Genomic DNA, 18809 nt, shown 5'->3' on the forward strand with positions numbered 1-18809 from the left:
GAGGTCTCAGGTCTCAGATTTTATGTATCAGGTCTCATTTCTTAGGTTTCAGGTCTCAGATCCAAAGCCTCATGTTATCAGGTTCATGTTTTTGCACGGATTTTTATCGCGGTACGTATACCAGTGCAAAAAACTTTGGTGTAAAGGCCCCTTCCTATTTGAAAAACACGTCCTAAAGTCCTAATGGACTGCAAAAATCGAACCTAGCTAGAATAGAGAGGAACCCGTTATCGGTTTTCCTTAATCAGATGAATTGATTTAATAGGTGTAGCTGCAGTAGTGAATTAAATAACAATCATCATAACCTAAGATTTGTGCAGCATTTATCAAAGTTATCTCAAATTTTGAAAAAAAAAAAAAAAAGATTTTTAAGCAGCCGGGTTAATCTTATCGAATCAAAAATCAGCGTAGTTTTGACAACACAAACCAACAGTGTTGTGAAATTTAGCATCTGGGAATTGTTGAATCGTTTTTCTAACGTGAATGATGTTTATTTACTTTTTTAAAGATGATAACAAAACTGATTAAAAGGATGAAAATGAAAGCTAAGTTTTCGAAGGAATGTACTTATTGACTCAATCAATCAAATTTTAGTTGTCTAGTGCTTTGGTTGAACAATGAAAGATGAGTTTCGTGTGACCTACATCTGTTATGCACAGTAAAAAAAACTTTATTCAGTTGTCAAAGAAAACATTTCTGATCGAATAAATGAAAGTAAAATTTGATGTATTGGAATTTCTACATTATTTCATAAAAAATTCATACATTTTATTTTGATTTTTGATGTTTCTTTAATATGATTATTTTCTTTTCTGATTCAGCGTTAATATTGTGCAAAAATTGAGAAATCCAAACAGACTGATAAGATGCCAATGAACCAGATCTGCAAGCTATCCCGATCGATGCTATCAGCTGGCGGTTGACTATAAATAACCCCCGACTTTTAAGTTTCAATCAACAGTTTGGTTTGGAATCATCCGTCCAACATGTTGCGTTTCGTAGTACTTGCCTTGGCCCTGAGCCATGTCTCTTTCGCTCAACAAACCAGCGATCGGGCGATCCAGAAATCGCTGACCGAGGCCGTCAACAAGAACACCAATCAATGGGTGGCTGGACCTTATCCGGTGCCGTTGACCTTCTTCAAAACTGGAGTCAAGAAGCAAAACGGAACCAAGACGCTGCCGATTAGTTCGTCATCTTTCCTGCGTCAAGCGTACCGGGACATCCCGGAGGAATTCGATGCTCGCACCCAGTGGCCAAAGTGTAACTCAATCCGTGAAGTTCGCGATCAGGGATGCTGTGGATCGGCTGTCGTTGTTGCGGCCGTTTCTGTGATGAGCGATCGTTGGTGTGTCAACTCGCCAGCCAAGGATAACTTCTACTTCGGAGAGTTTGAGCTGCTGTGCCGCAAGGAGGGACGCGAGGAGGCTTGTAATGGCGCTGAACTGAACCAACCTTGGGATTACTGGGTTAAGTACGGTATCGGAAGTGGAGCTCCTTATGGACGTGAGGGTGCCTGTCATTCGTATCCATTCACGACCTGCAACAGCACCAACCCCAGAGAACAGGCCCCAGCTTGCTCCAACCCTTGTCAGGATCGCCGTTATGGACGTTCCGGGTACCGCGTCGCTGCTAGTGAGGACGCCATCAAGTCCGAAATCTTCCGCTATGGACCCGTTATGGCCGTTTTCAATGTCTACGACGACTTTAGGGCCTACAAAAGCGGTGTCTACAAGCATGTTACAGGAGAGGGTAAGGGAACTCACGTGCTCCGTATTATCGGCTGGGGTGTCGAGGATGGCGTCAAGTATTGGCTCACTGCCAACAGCTGGGGTGCCAACTGGGGAACCAGTGGTTTCGTGAAGATTGCACGTGGCTCCAACGAGTGCGGTATTGAATCGAACGTTTTTGCTGGACTGCCAGACTACGAGAAGCACTTGCGCAGCTATTCTTCTTACTGATCGAATTGAGGTTGTTGTAAAATTTAAATCATAAATTGTGAAAATCGGCATTTTTTTTTATCTGAAACCAATATGATTAATCTAACTGAAAAATAAACGAAATTTATAACTGTAAACGTGCGTTTTTGGTGTTTTCCTTCGAAGAATTTTCACGTTTGACATAATAAATGACTTCGTACTGGGTGCACCACCTCGCTCGTTGCGCCCTACTCGCCTCGTTCCTACCAGATTGGCAGCGAACACCTATTTTGTAGGGCAGTCTTACGGCATTCTCGCAACATGTTCTGCCCAGCGTACCCAGCCAGCCTTCACCACCTCCTGAGTACTGGGGTCACCGTAGAGTCGCTCGAGCTTGTGGTTCATCCTTCGCCTGCACACTCCGTTCTCCTGTACGCCGCCAAAGATGGTTCTTAACACTCGTCGCTCGAATACTCCGAGTGTACGCAGGTCCTCCTCGAACAATATCCATGTCTCGTGCCCGTAGAGAACAACCTGTCTAATGAGCGTCATATACAGGTTACACTTCGCGCTAGGGTTAAGTCTTCTCGACCGCAGTTGCTTGTGGAGTCCATAATATGCGCGACTTCAGCTGATCATTCGCCAGTGAGTCACCAGTGAGCTGAGATCGACAAAGTCTTCGACTATCTCGAATTCGTAACCGTACATCGTAACCCTCCAATCATCACCCAATCCTTCTTGCTTTGCGTTTCAATTTGCAGTAGATCTCCCCACCGCCGCAGATTATCTGCCGACTATATCAATATCATCGGCAAAGCAGATAAGTTGACTGGATCTGTTGAAAAATGGTGCCCCGCATTTTGCCCACTGCTCGTCGAAAAACACCTTCTAGTGCCACGTTTAACACCGCCTGCAGGATAAACCATCGCCTTGTCGAAGCCCCCTGCACGATTGGGATTAACTCGACAATTCACCCGAAATCCGCACACAGAACTGCGTTCCATCCACCGTCGCCTTGATCAGTCTGATCAGCTTCCTGGAAAAGGCATGCTGCGAGATGCGTTCAAAGTTGAAATTTAGCTCAGAAATAATAACAATACCAAAAATTCAAAATAAATAAGGAATTTGATTTCTTATTTAATTTTCCTACTTACGATCATAACTCAAGATATTATAAATTGTGTTCCTTACTTTGAATTAGAAATTGGCTTGAAAATAAATTTAAAGCAGCGTAAGTTACGCATTTGGGATCAATATTTCCAAAACACTAGAAAACGAATATACATAACTCAAAATTTCGAATTGAATCAAAATTTAAAGTCTCAAATATGAGATTTAATGCACAGGATCCATAAAATATAACATCAGATTTAAAATGGAAGATAACTGCATTCTTACAAAAATCTGATAAGGTAAGAAAAAACCCGATTTAATACACTTAAAAGTGGATTGGAGGCTTTCTTACAGAGTGTAAATTGTCTTTGGAAACATATGACACAATGACGGATTCCTTATTTCTGAATTATATATGACTAATCTATATATATCTATATTATGATTAAAGAAAATCGAAAGCAAAAATTACTAAACTCAATATAAAAAAAGAAAGCCAGTACGTGTTTTGGGGGATAAGCGAACTGATGATCAACGAGTTCATTTACTATCAAAATATTTCAAACTGTTTAAGTTTGAGAGCCACATTTCTCAACGCTCACTAGTGGTCAAGGGGTTAGCCGCCTGAACTGTCATGAAAGTTGGCGTAGGATCGATTCTCGGCTGGTTGATGAGCTTTTTGTCAAACTTTCTATCGCCCCCGTAATTGGAGCCGACATAAGCATGATATTTGCTATGGAATAGAACAATTTTAAACAATTTTGTTTTTTTTTTGGTTTTAAGATATGACCTACAGGAAAAAAAAATCCAATTTTTAGATACTAAATTCATCAAAATCGTGAAACCTAGAATAGGAGTTAATGTGCAAGTGCAACCAAGAGAGGATTTGTTCAAAACCCATTGTTGATGATTAAATTTATTTTGTTAAAAGAAAAACAAGATTAACAATATATCAAGAAAGCTGTTGATCAAAACCAGAGATCAAATCATAAGTTTTTATTCAATTTTTTTTCTATTCTCGAAAATAGACTCAAAAATCAAATTGCTATCATTCACAATGTTAACTTTATATATATTGAAAGCTTTTACTAGCATAGTAATAGTTGACAGTGTTCGGAACAAAAGCGCTAATCCGCTAATCGCTTATTATTCTGCTTACTTTTTGTTAGCGGTTTAGTTTTTCGGCTAAATTTTGATTGACTTTAAAAAATCCGCTAGTTTTTGGTTCCGCTAACTAAAGATTGCTAAATATCATGTATATTTTTAAATTCATTTATTATTTATGAAAAATCAATACTTATGGTCATTTATAAGGCTCCGGAGATATTGGGTATCATTTTGATTTCAATATACGTTGGATATAAAGATTGCCACTTCTTATGGTCCCAGAGGAAAAGTGCGTACTTGAGTATGACGATATGAAAATTTGGGGTTATCTCACACCACCGCGGCTGGTAAATGGTGGATAATGTGCAACACGAGACCCCATAGTGGTCATATCACCTCTTATTCACAACTCCTATCTCTACCTCCCCGCGGTGCCGTCAGGGATGCGAGAAACCTAAGCGGAGATCGGGTACCCAACCCCGGTGGATGCTTTGGTCGCATGCAGACTGAGAAGGTGGCCGCACGCGTCTGTTCCCCAGGTCAGGGGTGGCGTGCAACAACAACCAAACGTCTGTTCTCCAGGTCAGGGGCGGCTCAAGCAGCGTCTGTCTCGCAGCGAGCAGCTGAATTTATGAAATGCGGCTCCCGCCAGCTAAGTCCAAGATGGCAGCGGGATAGGGACTTTAGGCTAACAACCTACTGCTCCCGATTCATAAACTTGTTACGGAATCCGAAAGAAATGATCGACCTGGAACTTTGGCGACGACTTTTAGCATGAAAACACACGAATTGGAATGTTTTAACCCTTGCCCAACAAGGCAAGCTGGCTCAACTTGCTAGAGATGCTAGCCGCCTCAAGCTTGAAATTCTGGGACTGAGCGAAGTCCGTTGGCCTAACACTGGAGAACACAAGACACAATCCAGGCAAGTCTTGCTTTACTCTGGCATACGAGGAGAACATGCTACTCGGGAACGAGGAACCGGTTTCCTGTTAAGCCCGCAGGCCTACGCGGCCCTCATTAGATGGGAGCCGATAAACGAAAGAAAAATCGTAGCCAGATTTAGAACACGGAATAGAAACCTTACAATGGTCCAGTGTTATGCGCCAACTGACGTTGTCGATTTGCAGGAAAAAGAGCAGTTTTACAGTCAACTGAATAGCGTGGTAGAGAACATTCCGAAGGGTGACATTCAAATCCATTTGGGCGACTTCAACGCAAAGATTGGCTCCGACAATCAGGACCTTGAGCGCATCATGGGGCGCCATGGCCTAGGACAGATGAGCGAAATTAGAGAGCTGTTTGTAGAATTTTGTGGCAACAACAACATGGTGATCGGTGGATCACTCTTCCCCCATCGACCAGCACATAAGGTCACTTGGGTATCCCGAGATGACCGAACAGAAAATCAAATTGACCACATCTGCATCAGCCGAAAATGGAGAAGGAGCCTTCTTGATGTCCGCAACAAACGAAGCGCAGACATTGCATCTGACCATCACTTGTCCTTGGCGAGATACGACTGAGAGTTGCGCGTGTCCAACGGCGCGAGGAGAAAGTCGGGTGTCGATACGACGTCCGCCGGTTGGAGAATCCAGAGGTGAAAAGGGCATACGTTCAACAGCTAGAATCCCGAGCCTCGGAGCTGCCGACAGACGGAACAGTCGAAGAACAGTGGTGTGGAATCAAGAATGCCTTTATCACGACGAGCCATGGTAATCTCGGTTAAGTTTGTGGAAGACGAAGTGAATGGATGTCGGATGAAACCTGGAGGATGATCGATGATCGGAGAAAGGCGAATGTCGGAATTGAGCAGGCATGTACCGGGTCAGCCAAAGCAGCCACCCGCTTACGATATGCGGAGCTTGAAAAGGCAGTTAAACGAGCTTGTAGACGAGACAAGAGATCCTGGACAAACTCCCTAGCCGAAGAGGGAGAAAGAACCGCCGCCATTAGAGATATCCGATTATTATATGATATTTCTCGCCGCCTTAGTGGTGCAAGGACTAATGCAAGAATGCCGCTGAAAAACCGAGCAGGTCAACTGCTGACAGATCGAACAGATCAGCTCAAGCGTTGGACTGAGCATTTTGAACAACTTTTCCGAGTTACAAATAGCAATGGCCAACAGAACCCGCAGCTCGAGGCGCCCACAGTAAGTCGCATTAATGGCGTCAACTCGGAAGCGTCCTCGCTGGCTGAAATAGAAGCGGCAATCAAGGACATCAAATCCAACAAAGCGCCTGGAATCGATTGCATTCCTGCTGAAATGCTCAAAGCCGACCCTGCCTTGTCAGCACAAATTTTGCACCGTCTTTTCGCTGATATTTGGGATACTGCAACATTCCCGGCAGACTGGATGCAGGATTTCCTCGTAAAGGTCCCGAAGAAAGGAGACCTAACAGAGTGCGGTAACTGGCGTGGCATAACTTTGATCTGTACAACTCTCAAAGTACTCTGCCAAGTGATCCTGAACAGGATCCAGGAGAAAATCGACGCTGCACTCCGACGGCAACAAGCTGGATTCCGATCCCGACGATCATGTGTGGACCACATCACAACAACGCTACGAATAAAACTGGAACAAATCAACGAATGGCCTGTGTCGGCAAGCGCCTGTACATACCGACCGCTTGGAGCCGCCACTAGTGAATTTGAATTTCCCTCTCAGTGAAGAGAGAAAATTTGTTAAAGAGAAAATTGTTTCGTCGTTTTGTTTTGATTTTGATTTTCAGATTTGATTTGGGTAACGAAAAAGCAACGACGAGTTTTTCAGTTACGGTCCGGACCAGGAGACAAAAGGGGAGAAGAAGTATCTGTTGCGACGTTCCAACCTGAGCAATGCGTCTTTCGGTGTCCTGTAAGTGCAATAAATAGTGCACCGCGAGAAAGAAAGCACCTAAACTGAAAGCGACAGCAAACATCAAACATCCGAAGCAAATAGCAACATGGTCAACTTCGATACCACTAACGATGACGGAAACTGTTTTTGTCATTCGCAGCTACAAAAAGACACCGACAGTTATTCTCACGGACGGAGCTAGCCATTGGCCAATACCGTTGGCCGTCAGTTGTGCTGGAGATTAGCTAAGCTAGAATCTTGGATTGGGTAAGCTAGTTTATTGTGCAGTAAATTTCTAGAAGTTTATAACGTTTCCCATGAAATAAACAAGATTTTGGTCCTTCAATTTACCGAGTTCATCGGATTTGCCCACAAGAGAATTTCAAATTGAAATCCAAAAGCAGCCAGCATGAAGCTGAATTCGTCGGTAGATGGCAAAAAGGCAATCCGCTGTCGATGTTTGAGGATGCATGAGCCTTGACAACAACAGCCTCCGGTGCCATCACGTATTGAATCTGCCTGAAGAGGTAAGTCTAATCGTATTAACGTATCTAATAGTTTTGTACGTACTCAACAAAACAATTATGGAATTTATGCATAGTGTATCTTTTCAGATTAATTAAGACGAACGCACTTTTCGGCCAAAATTATTTCTTGGTCTATGCAGCTTTAACTAATCGAACGGTGCCAGGGTACCAGGAACTAGTTTGATGCAACCGAGTTCCATTAGAATTTAAAAATCTCTTCAGACCTTAATTGTTCCATCCTGCCCATAATAGAAATTGTCTGGCCAGAATTACACGGAGGTTTTGTGGACAATTCGGAATTCTTTGAAACACATTTGAACAAAACTGTTAATATACTGAACAAAGTCAAAAATGATAATTTAAAAATTCTGAATTTCACAATTTATTTTTTTAATAAAATCTTGTATTTCGGTAGGTTTAAAAAAGGTTGCAATGGGAGAAAGAGATGTTTCTGACGAAGTGGCAATCTAGTTCAGCTTGAATCCATCCGAACTTATTATTGTTAACAAAATCAAAAACTAAAAAATACGAAGGATAATTTCGACCAAATCGAAGCTTTCGATTCTCCATGACTACATAGGAATCCGGTCGGATATGTTCTGTTCCCAACGTGGTATGAATCGGAAAGTATCGAAAACATATAGCTTTAAGTGCGTGATTACACAGTCGTCTATGACGGGAAAGGAGCAATCGTAATCCATTGCTCTTGCAGAAATAAAGGACTAGAAATATGAATCAATATGAAGAATGGAATTTTTTTTTTCAATCATCTTTATCTTTTATGACTTCTATTTCAAAATTGAAAATTTGCCCGTCAACAAAAAGAACAAATTTTAAATTTCATATAAGGTGTTACAGGCTCCGTAGAATTTGATGCTATCAGTAGCAAGAATCACCAGCATGGCCAGGCACGTTTTTTTTTGCTTCGTATTGCAGTTTGTTTAGTCCTACAGCTGCCGTCACCGTACGATGGTCCTAAATTTAGCGAAACTCGTACAGCTCATCGATAACCGGAAATTTTTTCCAAATATTGACTGTAAAATGAATTGAGTAATAATTTTGTATAATAAGTTAAAAAAACTTACATCGGGCCGACCAAAGGAACTGATTATGTGCGGTCGGTAAATTGTCGGATTGCTGCTGGAGATGATAGAATAATGAATCGGCTGCTGTGAATCGGCTGTGATATTGTCTCTAAAATCCGTACATTTTGATTGACACCGCCGCTGCCTTTTCGATCCAGCATCGATGTTCACTTTAAGAATCTAACCAGTTGCCACTAGTTAGATTTCCATAATAAAACAAAACAACGAAAACAAATTTTTAATTTTTTTTTGCCACCTTACTGGGATGCCAGATACACTTGAATTTTTATATATAAATGTATGTCCGACTTCCCGCTGACTTCCGATAGATAGAAGTGAATAGATTAAAGTCCTATTTACTGCTGGTAGTGTTCATGATATTATGCTGGTTGTTTCACCAACACTTTTCAGTTTTGAGAAAATCTATTTAAAAAACGAACATGGTTATCAGGCTCGTTTCATACCGATTGTTTTTGAGGTTAATTATCCCGTTTCAACTGTACACGCTCAGCAAGTGTGCGTAAAAAATGTCAAAAACAGCTCTAGGAAGTCTTTGTTTTGCTGCCAGTTCACCATCGACGTTTCTAAAACTTGATTTTCGTTGAAATTTCACTTCATTGCATAATTTGTTTTTGTTTTTAAAACGGTTGTACGTATGTTTTAATTTCCATAATGACAATTAAGTTTTTAAACATATTTATGTACTTTAATGAATTCTAAGCAAAGAGCTTAGAATTTTCATGAATCGTAATCTCCAATTAAAATTTTGTAACCGACCGTCAAAGCGTTTCCTTTTGAAGGTTTTGTGTTCAAAACTGCAGCAAATAAAATTGTAAAGCTCATTCACTTCCAAATCCCCTCGATCGAGAATACTCAATTTACGAACGTACTGTGACAGTACTAAATAGTTGGGGGACGGATGGGACGGATTTGTCAAAACATAGCTTGATATCTGTTATTAGGATTTACTAAAAACAGTATTAACCAAAAAAAAAAAACAAATCTTTTACAATTGCATTTTTATTGTAAATGTATAAAATTGAGAAAATTTGACGAAACATAAAAATATATTCCAACTGGCAGCCCTACTGGCTCTAGAATAGAAAATCAAAACAAAAAAAATTACTCTCTCACCGACAGTTTTCCGCGATTTTAATAACTTTCACCACCTCGTTCGATATCAGCATCGGGTGCAAACGATCCGGAAAATGAGTAGGTACCTTTGGAAGTTTTAAAAAAGTGTGCCAGTTTCGCCAAAAAAAAAAATGTAACTCTCAATTTTACCATACAAAATTTTATCGAAAGGAACCATTTTGATCAGCGCCATCCCCTAGTGGGAGATCAAACTAGACATCAAAAAAACATATCCCATTCCAGGACTCTCTTTTGCTGGTGTTCGTTGATTTCGAAAAAGCATTCGACCGACTTAACCATGAAAACATTTGGGCGGCTTTAAGGCGATGAGGGGTCCCAGAGAAACTAGTCCATCTCATCGAAGCCCAAAACGAGGCATTTTCGTGCAAGGTCTTGCACAGCGGTGTTTTGTCCGAATCAATCCCGGTAACTGCTGGAGTGAGACAAGGATGTATTTTATCACTGCTACTTTTTCTAATCGTAATGGATGAGATTCTGACTGAATCGATTGACTGTGCACCGAACCGAGAATTGCCGTGAAATCCTTCAACAATGGAGCAACTGAACGACCTTGACTTGGCTGACGATATTGTTTTGCTCGCCCAAACACAACCGGATATGCAGAGCAAACTCGACGACCTCACCGAAAGTTCCAAGGCAGCAGGTCTCAAAGTCAATGTCGGAAAGACCAAGTCGATGGTGATCAACACAGAAAATCGTTCCAATTTCGTGGTAGCTGGAAAACAGGTTGAGACAGTGGAGTGCTTCCAGTATCTTGGTAGCCAGATTACGCCTGATGGTGATACCAAGAAGGACATCGAAACCCGAACCAGAAAAGCCCGATTTGCGTTTACGAGTCTCCGAAACATCTGGCGCTTACGCCAGATCTCTCTACGAACTAAGATCCGAATCTTCAATTCAAACGTCAAATCCTTATTGCTGTATGGGTGTGAAACTTGATGCACATATGCGGTGACGACGCGAAAAATGCAAGTTTTTGTGAATCGCTGCCTGCGGAACATCATCCGCGCTTGGTGGCCTGACAACTGGATCTCAAACGTTGAACTTCATCGCCTGTGTCATCAAAAGGCGCTAGAAATCGAGACTCGGGAACGTAAGTGGAGATGGATTGGGCACACGCTGCGAAGAGATGGAAACGAGATTTGCAGAGAGGCGCTTGATTGGAATCCAGATGGGCATCGAAGAAGAGGCAGGCCCAAAAGCTCGTGGCGGCGAAGTCTAGCCGCTGAAATCCGCACAGTTGACGAAAACCTTGGCTGGCAGCAAGTGAAGACGCTGGCTCCGGATCGCCAGCAGTGGAGATCTTTTATCTCAGCCCTATGCGTCGGTCAATCGGCGCCGGACCCTTAGGTAGGTAGGTAGGCTTTCATCAGCCAGCGTCGCATCTTGCCAATGATCAACGCTTTAAAGATTGAGCGTTCTGCTGTTAAAGTAACTAACGTAATTTTCTCATTCGCAAGGTCATCTTTAATTTAACGACAAAAATTCATTCGCCAACCAAATATTAGTGAATCAATAAACAAAAAGCAGGTTAACGTTTTTATGCCAGACGATCCCGTTGTTTTTTTTTTTGCTCCTAGTCAGCGTTGATGAAGTGTAAATAGAGAAGTATTAACAAACTGATAAGATGCCAATGAACCAGCTTTGTTTGCAATTCCGATCGTTATCGGCTGCAACTGATTGACTATGAATAACTCCCAACGTTTGCAGAGCGATCAACAGTTAGGTTTGGATCATCTGTCCAATATGTTACGTTTCGTAGTACTTGCCGTGGCCCTGTGCCATGTCTCTTTCGCTCAACAAACCAGCGATCAGAAAACGCTGATCGAGACCGTCAACAAGAACACCAACCAATGGGTGGCTGGACCATATCCGGTGCCGGTGACTTTCTTCAAAACCGGAGTCAAGAAGCAGAACGGAACCAAGACGCTGCCGATTAGCTCTTCACATTTCTTGCGCCAGGCTAACCTAGACATACCGGAGGAATTCGACGCTCGCACTCATTGGCCAAACTGTACCTCGATCGGTGATGTCCGCGATCAGGGATGCTGTGGCTCGGCTTCCGTTGTTGCTTCCGTTTCTGTCATGAGCGATCGCTGGTGTGTCAATTCGCCAACCAAGGACAATTTTAACTTCGGAGAGTTTGAGCTGCTGTGCCGCAAGAGAGGACGTGAGAAGGTTTGTAATGGTGCTGACACGAACGATGTCTGGCATTATTGGATCGAGAAAGGTTTAGGAAGTGGAGCTCCTTATGGGCAGAAGGGTGCCTGTCATTCGTATCCGTTCACGACCTGCAACGGCTTCGAGGAGCCTAAGGAACCGTATTGCGTCAACCTTTGCAGGGATCGCCGATATGGACGTTCCTTGTACGGCATCTGGCATAGTGAGGAAGCCATCAAGGCTGAAATCCTTCGGCACGGACCCGTACTTGCCTCTTTCAATGTCTACGCCGACTTCTCTAGCTACAAAACTGGTGTCTACAAGCGTGTTACTGGAGCAATCTCTGGAACTCATTTGCTCCGGATCATTGGCTGGGGGGTTGAGGATGGCGTCAAGTACTGGCTGGCTGCCAACAGCTGGGGTGCCAACTGGGGAATCGGTGGCTTCGTGAAGTTTGCCCGTGGTTCCAACGAGTGTGGAATCGAATCGAACGTTATTGCTGGTCTGCCAGACTACGAGAGGCACGAGCGCAGTAACTCGTCCTATTGATCGCCCATTGAAATTCGTTTGACTACAATTAACAAATAAAAACTGTTTCAAGTTAACATTGTTCTGTAAATTTGAAACCAAGTTGAAATCTGAAGTTGAACGATTTGTTTCCCTATTAACGGAATGCTTTTTGAGGTACCCTTAAGAAATGATTGCTAACCGAGGGTTATAAGAATTGAAAATGCAAATGTAAAAGGTAAGGTATAAAAAATCTGGATACTTCCAAGAAACATGATTTTTTTTCTGAAAGGTATCGCTGATAGGTCTGATATATGTATTTTCCCAAACAACTGACCGATCGTCACTGGAATGTTCCGTGAAATGAAATTAAAAAAGCATTATTTAATATTTTTCTATTTCTTAATCAAACCATTCGTAAACTTTATGAATCTTTTATTTCCAAAAACATTAAAAAATTTATATGATACAGTGATGCGGTTTAAAGCGCAATGTATTTGTCTTGATTCAAACTTTGAGAAACATTTTCATTAAAACAAACAGCTTGTAAGAGACAGTTATAAGTTAGCACCCAATGTTACATTTAAAATATGGTACGATCAATAAAGTTTTGTGTTTTTTTTATTTTGTGAACTAGTGAAACTTCTGCATCTATTAGGCAAAACAAATTTCAATTCATGATGGCCTAGAAATTTTATTTGGAAAATTTTTTCATCGCCTTCCTGTTTTGGTTTACCCTCTACACCCGTAGAAGAGGTTGCAAAAATTCAATACCAATTCAGCAAACCTCTGTGCCGAAAACGCGTTGAAAAGTGTACTGTACAAAAGATGATATGATTGGAATAGCACTACTGACATAGAGATGCTCCCAAGCAAAATACCCATGTAACCATAAGTACTTAAACATAGCCTTAAACACATATATAACTCTGAATTAATGCTTGTTTTGCACTATATGCGTATATAATGCAAGTTTAATGCTAAAAAGGCGAAATAGCGGGCTGAGTAAATGCTATCGCAACATAGCCTTTAATAAACATAACAAATGCTAAATTAGAGCACCATCAAAACGTCATTTTTCGCCAGCCGTATAAAAGCATTAGCAATGCATACTTAGAATACCTTTTAATTTTTGAATGGATTGATCATGATTGATGTGAAAGGGAAATTCAAAAAATAAAATCATTATCTACAACATAAATCAACCTGTTGAATGAAGGATTATTCCTGCTTAATGTAGGGTTCTATGAAATGAGAAGTGATTATAATTGAATTATGAATTATCTTAGATGAGTCTCGAACCGAGAATTCCGTTGTAGCCTGTATCTTTCCTTGCGCCTTTACCATTTCAACCACCCTTGATGCTGATAAGGTAGGTGAAAAAACCCGTACTTCAAGTACGAAATTTAAAGATATATAAAAGCTTAATATAAGCATTAACAAGAAGTTTTAGTGCTACAGTCTTAATGCTTTTTAACTTTATATACAGTGTCGGACAATAGAATAGGACCGCTCTAATGCAACATATTCAAATCACCTTTAAACTGTCAATTCAAATATAATAATATGCGACACCTAGCGGCAAGCACTTATTGTAGTATGCCAACTTTGTATACTGCACGTTTGTTGCAATCAAAGCAACCCGTTTGTTGTACTCGACCAGAAAGCTGTCAGAGGGTGAAAAAAGTCGCGTCATAAAATAAGACCAGCTCATCGCTCTAGATTTGAAGTAAAGGTGTTGTTTTCGGTGTTGTTTGTCCATTTTCGTGTCCTGGTAAGTATTTCCCATGGTATTCGTCATGTAAATCATGAAAAGAAACAAAAAATTAAGATTTCCCTCCTCCTACTCTGTTTTCAGCGAAAAAGCGATGTTTTGGGCACTGCACTGCACAGAGGTCCAGCGAGCGATCATCCGGAATCTGTACAAGGCTGACAAAAGCCAACGCGAGATTGCCGACTACTTAGGAAAGTCGAAAACTTTCGTTTTCAACGCGCTTCACAGCACCGGCAAACGGAAACTGACCGGCCGCCCTCGCAAAACGACGCCGAAGGACGATTCGGCAATCAAGCGGGCCTCGCAAAAGGACCCTTTCAAAGAGTCCAAGCAGATCAGAGACGAGCTGAACTTATCTGTGAGTTCCCGGACGGTTCAGCGACGGTTGGCGAAGAAGGGACTAGGAGGAAAAAGTCCCCGGAAGGTGCCGATGCTGACGCCGAAGCACTTGAAGGCGCGGCTGAAGTATGCGAAGGACCTCTTCGATTGGGTCGGTCCGGAAAAGGAGAAACTATGGAGAAATGTGCTGTGGTCGGATGAGACCAAAGTGAACCTCATCGGCTTGGACGGAAAGAGTTGGGTCCATCGCCCATTTGGCTGTGCGTATATGCCCCAGTATACAAATAAAACATTCAAACATGAAGAAGGTAGCATCATGGTATGGGGGTGCTTTTCTTGGTACGGATTGGTTCCCTTGTACTGGATCGACCGGATTATGGACCAGCATCTCTACGCCCAGATACTTCGGGAAGTAATGCTGCCACACGCCGAGTGGGAGATGCCCCTAAAGTGGCAGTTCTAGCAGGACAACGACCCCAAACATACCGCTAAAACGGTTAAAAAGTGGTTCCAGGATAATAAGGTAGACGTTATGGAGTGGCCAGCACAGTCCCCTAATCTCAATCCCATAGAGAACCTATGGGAAATAGTTAAACGTAAGGTGTACACCGAAAAATAAAAAAAACAAGCAGCAGCTGTGGGAGAGAATCCAGGCGGTGTAGTACGCTATCCCGGTGAGAACGTGCCAAAAGCTGGTGGAGTCGATGCCGAACCGGGTGCGAGAAGTGATGCGTAATAAGGGTTATACTACCAAGTACTAACCCTGCAAATCGATCACGGTATGAATTTCCTTTTTTTTAATTTTTTTTTACCATGAATTCTATAGCGGTCCTATTTTATGTCGTGTTATTTTAGTCAGTGAGTATGCTTAAAACGCATTTTTAAATAAAGGACAATTGAGGCACTTAGGATCAGAGGGGTGCAAGTGATTTTTTATCAAAACTGAGATAAACTGTTTTTTGGATATATAAAGTATAAATTATGGATGGAAATTGATTCAGGTGAAACTTCGTCGGCATGAAAAATCTCATCTAACGAGAATGAGTCCACTTCTGGAGAGTCAACTGGCTGTAGGAGATGGACCCTAGAGCACAAATAAAAAAAAAAAAGGAAAAGAAACATATGTGGAACCAACACCAACTATCTTGCGACAGTACACTTCATTTGCGAATAGAATCATTCTCATATAATGATGAACTGTGGTAAGGCAAACACACTGGCTGAATGACATTGGTGTAGTGGTATGTTCGGAACGTTCGGAATAACGTTGAAATTTTCTTCTATACCAACACTTCTTCAATGAATGATTGAAGAGGAGTCGGAACGATTGCGCGTTAGTCTATGTACGATTTTGGATGACGAAGAACGTGCGAAACGCTGTTCCGCGTTTCCGTTGAAAGTGAGTTCGAAAGTATGGCTACGACAATGGCGTATCTTAGGCTCCCAGGGAAAATGTAAGTATATAGTGTGTTGAAAAAGATAAAATGGTTGTAATTTTGTGAATAATACTCACAGTAGTCGAGTAACAGGACACGACTGATAAAAGCTAGTAAAAAGTAAAATCAAATGGGACGGAAGGCACCCAGTTAAAAAAAAAAAAAGGGGACGGAAGGCACCCAGTTTGAAAAAAATGGGACGGAAGGCACCCAGTTGTAAAGAAAAAACTGGACGGAAGGCACCCAGTTAAAAAATCAGACGAAAGGATCAAGTGAAAAAAAAAATGAATGAAACAGAAGATAAAGTAATTTTTTTGTGGAACAGAAGAATCCAAGATTTAGAAATTTTTCTAATCGGAAGTTACTTACAAAAATAGTACAAAAAAAAGTTGAACGGAAAGACCAAAGTGAAAGAAAAGAGGAAGAAATATAACAGTATAAGAAGAATTGTACTCAAAATAATAAGTTGACTCAATTCCATTTATGGAAAAGTGATTTGAAGCACCATTTGGAATTAATGAATGGAAAAGGGTGTTGTGCTGATAATAAGAAAAATGCGTGAAAATTAAAAAAATTGAATGGGCGAAAAGATTTAGAATATTTTTAGTCTTCTTGTAGTATCAAAAACGAGTGTATTCGAGTATAAAAAAAAATAAATAAGTAAATATATGAGACGAGGGAAGTGAAGTTAACGAAATACTTAAACCAAATAATTAAGTGAAAGAATGGGGCGGAAAATTAAAAAAAAAAAACGGACGGAAAAACCTTAAAACAAAATGGAACTGAAGGACATAAGTGGAAAAATGAGTGCGATGGAAGAATTTAAGTAAAAAAAATACGGAATGGAAAACCCATGTAGAAATAAAATGAAAGAAAGAATAGTGTAAGACTTAAGAGCTCAAATAGAAAAATAGTATAAAAGGATTCAAATGGACAAAACGGAAAAACTTAGGTAAAAAAAAACCAAAAAAGATTTTAAAAGTCTGGAAACCCCAAGAAGAAAATCTATGGGACAGAAGGATTTAAGAAAAAAAAATATAATAAATAATTTTGTTAATAAGAAAAATGTGTGAAAATTTAAAAAAATTGAATTGAATTGTAGTACCAAAAACGAGTGTATTCGAGTGAAAAAAAAATTAGAAAATATATGAGACGAGGGAAGTGAAGTTAACGAAATACTTAAACAAAATAATTAAATGAAAGAATGGGGCGGAAAATTAAAAAAAAAAACGGACGGATAAACCTAAAAACAAAAAAAAAATGGAACTGAAGGACATAAGTGAAAAAATGAGTGCGATGGAAGAATTTAAGTAAAAAAAAAATACGGGATGGAAAATCCATGTAAAAATTAAATGAAAGAAAGAATAGTGTGAGACTTAAGAACTCAAATAGAAAAATAGTATAAAAGGATTCAAAGGGACATAACGGAATGACTTAGGTAAAAAAAAAAAACAAAACCAAAAAAGATTTTAAAAGTCTGGAAACCCCAAAAAGAAAATCTATGGGACAGAAGGATTTAAGAAAAAAATATAATAAATAATTTTGTTAATAAGACAAATATGTGAAAATAAAAAAAAAATGGATGGGCGAAAAGATTTAGAACATTTTTAGTCTTCTTGAGTGCCAAAAACGAGTGTTTTCGAGTAAAAAAAAAAAATAAGAAAATATATGAGACGAGGAAAGTGAAGTTAACGAAATACTTAAACAAAATAATTAAGTGAAAGAATGGGGCGGAAAATTAAAAAAAAAAACGGACGGAAAAACCTAAAAACAAAAAAAAAATGAAACTGAAGGACATAAGTGAAAAAATGAGTGCGATGGAAGGATTTAAGTAAAAAAAAAAGGGATGGAAAATCCATGTAAAAATAAAATGAAAGAAAGAATAGTGTGAGACTTAAGAACTCAAATAGAAAAATAGTATAAAAGGATTCAAAGGGACAAAACGGAATGACTTAGGGAAAAAAAACAAAACCAAAAAAGATTTTAAAAGTCTGGAAACCCCAAAAAGAAAATCTATGGGACAGAAGTATTTAAGAAAAAAAATATAATAAATAATTTTGTTACTAAGAAAAATATGTGAAAATATATAAAAAAAAGTTGAATGGGCGAAAAGATTTAGAATATTTTTAGTCTTCTTGTAGTACCAAAAACGAGTGTATTCGAGTAAAAAAAAAAAATAAGAAAATATGTGAGACGAGGAAAGTAAAGTTAACGAAATACTTAAACAAAATAATTAATTGAAAGAATGGGGCGGAAAATTTTACGATTTTGAAATAATAAACGAAACATGGAAGTTTTTTTTTTGCGAATGTTTTCTGAAAGGAGTAGAGTAGTGAGCGAATGTAGGAGATGGACCCTAGAGCACAAATAAAAAAAAAAAAAAAGGAAAAGAAACATATGTGGAACCAACACCAACTATCTTGCGACAGTACACTTCATTTGCGAATAGAATCATTCTCATATAATGATGAACTGTGGTAAGGCAAACACACTGGCTGAATGACATTGGTGTAGTGGTATGTTCGGAACGTTCGGAATAACGTTGAAATTTTCTTCTATACCAACACTTCTTCAATGAATGATTGAAGAGGAGTCGGAACGATTGCGCGTTAGTCTATGTACGATTTTGGATGACGAAGAACGTGCGAAACGCTGTTCCGCGTTTCCGTTGAAAGTGAGTTCGAAAGTATGGCTACGACACTGGCCATTCATCAAGACCCCAAAAAACGCCAACGAAATCAGGCAGTCTGGAAACTCATCTTGCGGAAAAAGCTACGAAACCAAGGGGAAGCGTACGTTGGTTCTACCGAAAAAAAGCGACCAGCTAAACAGTTGATTCTAATGAA

General features: G+C 40.2%; 2 protein-coding genes across 2 annotated transcripts; both read left to right on the forward strand.

The window, feature by feature from the left end:
* Positions 1–874: 874 nt before the first annotated feature.
* On the forward strand, positions 875–2038 carry LOC129738914 (cathepsin B-like). The gene has a single exon (XM_055730247.1). It carries the CDS (start codon positions 987–989, stop codon positions 1959–1961), a length of 975 nt encoding a protein of 324 aa, XP_055586222.1. The 5' UTR covers positions 875–986; the 3' UTR covers positions 1962–2038.
* A 9395-nt stretch (positions 2039–11433) lies between these two features.
* LOC129759979 (cathepsin B-like) lies at positions 11434–12456 on the forward strand. The gene has a single exon (XM_055757562.1). It carries the CDS (start codon positions 11434–11436, stop codon positions 12454–12456), a length of 1023 nt encoding a protein of 340 aa, XP_055613537.1.
* The last annotated feature ends 6353 nt before the right edge of the window (positions 12457–18809 follow it).

Source organism: Uranotaenia lowii, chromosome 1 (assembly GCF_029784155.1).
Source record: "Uranotaenia lowii strain MFRU-FL chromosome 1, ASM2978415v1, whole genome shotgun sequence".
Lineage (NCBI taxonomy): Eukaryota > Metazoa > Arthropoda > Insecta > Diptera > Culicidae > Uranotaenia > Uranotaenia lowii.

What these genes read in the sequence shown, in the direction of transcription:
- LOC129759979 (XM_055757562.1), top strand. Translation starts at nt 11,434, where the DNA reads ATGAATAACTCCCAACGTTTGCAGAGCGATCAACAGTTAGGTTTGGAT.
- LOC129738914 (XM_055730247.1), top strand. Translation starts at nt 987, where the DNA reads ATGTTGCGTTTCGTAGTACTTGCCTTGGCCCTGAGCCATGTCTCTTTC.